Below are 7,543 nucleotides of genomic sequence, written 5' to 3' on the forward strand. Positions count from 1 at the left end.
AGTGCCTGAGTAGGGCCTCTCTGGTCATTACTGGTGAACCGTGAGAGGCATTGCAAGTGGATAAAATCCACAGGTGCTAAACATCCTGAAGCTTAGGTGACAGGTCCACGTAGTAGCCAGCCTCTCTGCCTCATGCACATCCTGGGAAGGAGTGGACTTTCCACACCACTGTGCCATGCCTGCCTCACCTGAAGCCGATCTGAGGAGGCAGAGTTGCTGGTCAGACCCCAAGACAGTGCCTAAAGGGGCCAGACAGGCTCCTCCGGGGTAGAACTGTTCCTCTGGAAACTCTTGATGACTCTGAGTTTGTTTCCTTCTTTTCCATCTAAACTCTGACAGGTGCACTTCTCCTGGGAGGAATCCTCTACTCGTGGCAGTTCCCCCATTTCAATGCCCTGAGCTGGGGCCTCCGTGAAGACTACTCCCGTGGTGGCTACTGCATGATGTCAGTGACCCACCCAGGCCTGTGCAGGCGAGTGGCGCTGCGCCACTGCCTGGCGCTGGTCGGACTGTGCATAGCTGCACCGGTGCTGGACGTCACTACGTGGGCCTTCCCCCTGGTCTCCCTCCCCATCAACCTGTACATTTCCTACCTCGGCTTCCGGTTCTACAAGGACGCGGACCGGAAGAGCTCCAGGAAGCTGTTCTTCTGCAGCCTGTGGCATCTGCCTCTGCTCCTGCTGCTCATGCTCACCTGTAAGCGCCGGCCAGGTAGGGAGGAGGACAAGGGAGATGCTCAGAGCTGACAGTAAGCAGGTATAGGGGGGCAGAACTAAACAAAACGGGGGATGCACAATTCTTTTGTTGATAGATAAAAATATTTTGGTATTTCTGGAGTGCAAGAAGGGAAATCACTGGTTTTAGTACAAGATTGTGAAGCAATCTGGTGCTCAGTGTTCACTTAAATGCACATATATGTGTATATATATATGTGTGCATATGTATTTATAGTTATACATATATATCCCTAAATGTCCCCCCAAATAAGAAATGAGTTAGCTCAGCCAATTAATGCAAAGGAAATTCGTTTTGTTCTTTGATGAGCCTCATACATCCTTTCCTCCGTTACCACCATCCTCCGTTTTCTTCTCCCTCTTGTGGATGCGATACGCATCTTCTGGCTGCACACACGCACACACTCCCCACCTGCTAGCTAGAGTGGCTGTTGGTCAGACAAGCTCTGATCAGACCGCTGCTCTGTGCCTCAGGGTCATCTAGGACCAGCTCGCTACAGTCACGGCACCCCTTTCCCTGCCAGTGAACTGGGGCCCCGTTCCTGTCCTCTGCATCTCACCCCTGTTCTCAACTGTGTATGGCCACAGAAATAATAGAACACAAAAGATGGGCCACTGCACAACTTGGGAATGGGGGTTCCAAACGGTTACTCAGGGAATCAAAGACTCAACTGCCAGCCCCTGTCCCACACCACCACTCCCATTGCAAATCAGAATTCTAGAAACCCCCGGCAGTCAAAGGCATCTTTATAGTTCACTTTGAAGTACAAGCACCGTCTGAAGCATTTCTTTTTGGAAGAGAGGCACCCGCCTTCATTCCAGAAATGCCTCCGGCGTGGCTCTCAGACTGGACCTCTTCAGGCTCTCCTGAGCCTTGTCTGTCCTCTTTGCTGCCTAGCTTTTTCAAGGCCCTGTGAGCAGGGAAGCTGGAAAAAGGGGAGCTGGGCTAGCAGCCCACATAGCTTGCATTCTTGTCCTTTGTAGAAACCACATTTCCATCCAGAAATTAGCCTCCACATGTGCAGTGGCTTTGAGAGCCAGAGGCCCAGTTGGGCTTCCAATGGGACGGTCCCACTTCTAGAGATTAGTGCGTTTTCCTATAGCCAGAGGTGGCCTTAGACATCAGACATTGTCACCCGCCAGGCCCTTGTCCTCTTGAGTGCCACAGAGTCCCAGTTGCTCAAAACATTAGATCCTGGCAGGATGTTTTAATTACAGTCTTCTGGAGCACTACTGCCCTTTAGGGATTTGTTTAAGGGGCCTGAGCAGTCATTTTAGTATGACTGTTCTCTCAGAAATGTCTAGGGTTAGAAATGTAGCTCAGTGGTAGAGCACTTACTTAGCATGCATGAGGCCCAGACTCCATCCCACCCTCACAAAAAAATAAATAAAACAAAATAAAGGAGCTGCAGATAGCCCCTCGCCCTTATTTCTGCTTCTCTGGAATATTACCTCTTGCTTGCATCCAGGTTGTTTCCTGTGGGTACGTGGCATAGAAATGTCTGGAAAGAGCATCTGCAATTTGTTGCAGCCCTTAAGTTTGTAACCTGTGTTGATTATCTTCCTTCTGCAATAAAACTATCAGAACAGGAGTGTGTGTGGTGCAGAGTTATTTTTTAATCATCTGGAGCCAAGTTTGCATGGTTCCTTGTGACTTGGTAAAATGCACTCGCCCTTCGTGAGCTGTTGAAGAACTACATGGCACGTCGCTGTTATATACTTACGGAATGCAAAGTGGTCATACAGTTCATCGTTACAGCTAATTAGGATATTCATTATGCAAGTGCTTATTCTTTGGGGTTAGAACACTTGAAATGCTGATTTTGAATTGTGCGGTACATTATTGTGTATTATATTTACTACATAGTACAACATGCCTCAGAGAAATGAGTGTGTGTCCCTCCTGTCCAGCTGACCCTGTGTACGCTTGGCCATTGTCTCCCTGCTCCTGCACCCTCGCTCCTCTGAGTTTGGATGGAGCTGGTCAGTCCCTCACACCCACTTCTCCTTCCCCTTCCCTCCCTTTCCTTCTGCGCCCTGGCGTACTCCAGCTGACAGGCTGGCCCTGCCAATGAGGCCCCCCAGAATTCTGACCGCTGCAGGAGCCCGAGATAGAGTTTTGGAAAATGCTTCCTAGGCATACTCCAATGACGTGCTCCCAGTCAGAGAAAACAGACTCCTCATTTGACATGAGCAAAGAACTGTGTTGAGACGTTGGCCTGATTATTACTCCAGACATAGAAGAAGGTGGTCCTTACCCAGAAATTTAGGTTCTGTCACTCGGGGCACGCCTGCCAGGTTCCTCACAGAGCGTTTGAGAGGTAGAGCACCTATGCCATGTGTCACAGTCACTTTCTCCTTGCTGAGACTCATCCCCACTGCCACAACTCTAAGGAGGGAGTTTGTTTTGGCTCAGTGTGTTGGAGTTCCAGTCCATAGTCAGCTGGCTCCAAGGCCTGCTAGTGTAGCAGAGGAGAAAAAGCTCATGGTGTAGCCTCAGAGAGCAGAGAGAGGGATCAAGGGAGGAGGAAGGAAAGAGAAGCTTCCAGGCCACCCCCACAGCGACCCACCTTCTCCAACCAGACGTCACCTCCCATTTAACTAAAAACTCACCGGTAGACTAATCCCCTGTGAGTATCATACCCCCATGATCCAGTGGCCTCCCAGAAATGCCATCTATGAACTCCTAAAGCTTCAGAGGGACATCTAGATAATAACACCATAAGTCATGTGACAACCCAAGCTGGTATTCTGATTGACCCAGCCTGGGTCATAACTGTCTGGTGCATATCACTGTGAGGTCCCCAAACTGAGGTAACCTCTGGAAATTGATCCTAAATTGTACCATCACTCCCCAGCAGCTTGTAACCCCCAGCATCACCCATCCCTCCAAAGACACTATCTTACACTCAGTGTAACTTTCTCCTTTTACTTTGCCCCTGCTCCCTGTTACTCAGATAGGAACCAGCAGAGTTCTTTAAGGACATGGGGCAATTCCAATTTTCCACCTGGCATGGGCACTCTCTGTTGGATATAAAATGCAGAGTGTGCACCGTGGCCCGAAAGGCCCCACGTGATGTGGCCGTGCTCCGCTGTCTGCCTCTCTGATCTGGGCACTACCATCCTGCCCCACCTACTATCCTGCCTGAAGCCCTGCGCACTTTTCCTGATAGACATGAGGCACACCCCCTTGGGAGCATCCCCACCTCCTCCTCCCTGTGCCCCCCAGCCTCCTCTCCTGAGCCCACTCTGAATCCCATTGAAATGGCACTTCCATGCTGGGATTTAGCTCAGTGGCACAATCACCTGCCTGGCAAGCACACGGTTGTGAGTTCGAGCCCCAGTACCAAAAAAAAAGAAATGATGCTCCTTAGGAAGGCCTTTTTGGCCTAGAGCTTACTACTTTTTTAACATTCATACAGTATTTACATATTTCACTTCTTGTCTATCGTCTCTCCCCTAGAGCTCCATAAAGGCAAGCACATCATCTTTGCATCGCTTTATCGCCAGCATTTAGAATAACGCTTACAACAGAACAGGTATAAATACTTTGTGAATGAAGAAAAGACTAATTCCTGTCTGATTATTTGAGACATTTGTGGTCAGAGCAGTGGAGTCTGTCAGCCTAGTCTGAAGAATGCAGTGGTTTGGAAAGGTACTAACAGCAGACGGTCACATGAGAAAAGATGATTTCTAAGTAGCCCTCGTCCTGCTGGCATAGCCCGTTTCCCTGGCGTCTGCAAAACTCTGTCCTGAGACTGTAGCAACACGGTGCCTTCCCGCACTTTCAAGCCGCCAACTCTACGTATTTGTTATACTTCTAACTTACTTCTACTTCTACTTATTTCTGGGCTTTGCCTTTTTTTTTCTTTCAGCCATCACCTTACCCCAGTAACCACTTCTCCTGCCGGATTCCAGCAAAAATGGAACGTGCTTGATCCAAAAACCCAAAGTCCAAGATGCTTCAAAATCAGAAGCTCTTTTTTTGTTGTTGTTTCTTTTTGTTTTGCTGCAGTAATATGGAGTGAACCCAGGCAGCACTGAGATACATCCCCAGCCCTTTTAAAACCTCTATTTTATTTAGTTTTTACTCTTATTTTGAGACAAGGTCTCACTAAGTTGTCCAGGCTACACTTGAACTTGGGATCCAGTAGCCTCCACCTCCTGAGTAGCTAGGATCACAGACATGTGCCGCTATGCCTTGCTTAATATCAGAAACTTGTAAGTTTCTGACATGATGCCCCAAGTGGAAAACGCCACACCTGACCTCATGTGCAGGCACAGTCAAAATTCTAAAGTTATTCTCAGGATATATGTATTGGTGTATGTAAAAATAGTGAATTGCATGTTTACCCTTGAGTATCATCCTGAAGAACTTCAGTAGGTATATACAAATATTCTAAAATCCAAAATTTGAAACCTATCTGATCCAGAGCAGTTCAGATACAGGATACTCAACCTGTGTCGAAGACCTGTTTCACTTACCTGCTTATTGATTATTCCTCCTGCTTCCCTGCCATTCAGCTAGAAAGCCAGGAAGAAATGTCCATAGCTCACACCAAGGACAAAAGACAAATAGTGTCCATATGACAGATATACCAGTAGTGACAGAGGCTTGGCTGGTGGCTCCAGTGGTGGCAAATGGGAAGCCTGCCCCATGTGATGGAACCCAGGACAGATGCACTTTGCTTCCTGTTGTGTGAAGAAAATTGTCAAAGTTAAGCCAAGACAAGGTCCTATCATTTCTCCCTAGTTCCACACATTTGTCAGTCTTGTTTTACAGGTTGTAGTAGATTTTCATTATTTCCTGTATCTGCAGGGCTTTGTTGTCTCAAGTATTCTAGTTAAGAGTCCTTAGTCAGCTGGGGATTTAGCTCAGTGGCAGAAGTGCCTGCCTTGCAAGCAGGCAGTCGTGAGTTCGATCCCCGGTACCGATAAAAAAGGAAAAAGACAAAAAAAAAAAAAAAAGAATCCTTAGTCAAGTACCTAAATTGGATTGGATTCTTTGCAAATGTTTCTCTTGGGTTCTCTTTATCACTCTTTATCAAATACATTCGCAAAGAATCTATTGTCTTAACTCCATCCTCACCCCTAATATTTTCTTCTCTGGTCATTGTTATAACCACCTGAGTTCATGCCCACACAATGTGCATGATGGAAGCCTTCCTTCTTCATGAACAGGGGAGCTGCCTAAGAGGTAGAAATCAAAAGAATGGGGAACTCAATTCAGTGGACGAGGAAGAGGAAGTTCAGGGTCTAGGTAAAAGCTAGTCCTGTGTCACTGGGTGACAGCCAGGGGGCGCTGCAGGATGACACAGGAAGCAGGAAGAGGCACCACAGTATTTGGTGGAGCAGTAACTTCTCCCCCGCTAGGCATCAAAGGACAGAAAAGTTGAGGAAGACTCTCCAAGAAGATCAGCAAGACAAACACAAACAAGCCCTTTACCCTTCTGAGCTTCAGCAAACACAAACACAAGAGGAATCCCAAACCAAATCAAACAGGTCAGCCACTGAGCAGAGAAAGTGGAGTGGGTTAACTCCCCAGCCTTTATTCTGGCAGCTCTGAGCAAGTAATTATCCCTGGTTGCTGTGCTGAGTCTTACAGGGGGTGTGGGGAGGGAATGTACACCCCAAACCCCAAAACTTTCCTCTCTGGTGACTTCACAAGGTGGGTGAGGGTGTGGGTACTCTCCAGGTTCTAGCCCAAAGCCCAAGTTCTTCCCCATTTCCAGGCCCCCCTACCTGACTTGGGGTTGCCTCTGCTCAGCCTCCCAAGCCTCCTCAGCTTCTGCTTCCCCTTGACCTTGGTTCTTGTGATTGCTTTGATTAGATTCTTTCTGTTCTTTCTTGTAGGCTCTGCGCTGTCATGGGAGTGGGCCAGCTATAGACCTTCTGTCTTAGTTACTTTTCTCATTAATGAAACAAAATTCCTGACCCCTAGAGTTGAAGCAGGAAAGATTTACTTTAGCTCAGTTTGTAGCAGTCAGCGTCAGTCCATAGCTGGCTCCGACACTGGGTGCCATAGCAGAGGGGCATCAGAGAAGAAAGATAGCTCATAGTTTGCTATACAGAAAGCAGCTCACAGCAGCAGGAAAAACGAACCTGCTGTTGACTTTTATCTCAAACAGGCTCCAAACCCTTTAGGTCCACACCTAGGTTGGAGATCTATCCTCCATAAATCCATTCAGCCACACCCAGAACTATGCTCATTCTAATTAGTGGACTAATTTTTTATTACCACACACTCTTTTTAAAAATTTTTTTGTCTTTTTCATTTTTATCAGTACCAGGGATCAAACTCACAACCATACACTTGCAAGGAAGGCGCTTATGCCGCTGAGCTAAATCCCCAGTACCCATGACCACAAACTCTTAATCCCAGTGTCACACACCCTAGATCCAGCCAGCTCTGAAGAGCCCCACTTACACACACGTGAGGTTTGCAGAATGGGCAGGAGGTTTCCTAGATACAAACCATAACACTTTCCATCTCTATTAAGAGGATCTGAATGAAACCAAACAGAAAATGCAACTAACTCCACAGCTTTGTTTCCTGTATGGTGTGATCTGGTACTGATGTAGTGTCCTACTGTGTTTCTGTGTTTGAAACAAAGAATTCAGCAGACTGTTGGTCTCCAGGTCAAACACTGAAGCTGGGCAGGTTGGGGGACTTCAGGCAGAGGGAACAAGGTAAGCTAAGGTCCAGGTGAAGCAACGGCAAGTGTTTGACAAGTGGTTCTGCGTGGTTGGAGTTTGAGGACCAGAATGGTGTAGAGGATGCAATTCAAAAGGAAAACAGAGGGACCAGA

The 7,543-nt window shown here is 47.5% G+C and overlaps 1 protein-coding gene across 1 annotated transcript in view; it reads left to right on the plus strand.

Moving 5' to 3' along the window:
- Positions 1-2,326, plus strand: part of LOC100732273 (protoheme IX farnesyltransferase, mitochondrial) — a 117,444-nt gene extending 115,118 nt beyond the window's left edge. Inside the window, exon 7 of the mRNA XM_003466315.5 lies at positions 340-2,326. Within this exon, the coding sequence (XP_003466363.1) occupies positions 340-746 (407 nt within the window). The 3' untranslated portion in view covers positions 747-2,326. The remainder of the gene's footprint in view (positions 1-339) is intronic.
- Positions 2,327-7,543: the final 5,217 nt, after the last annotated feature.

This window comes from Cavia porcellus, unplaced genomic scaffold (assembly GCF_034190915.1).
Source record: "Cavia porcellus strain 051 isolate PalLab524CR breed Dunkin Hartley unplaced genomic scaffold, mCavPor4.1 scaffold_32, whole genome shotgun sequence".
Classification (NCBI taxonomy): Eukaryota; Metazoa; Chordata; class Mammalia; order Rodentia; family Caviidae; genus Cavia; species Cavia porcellus.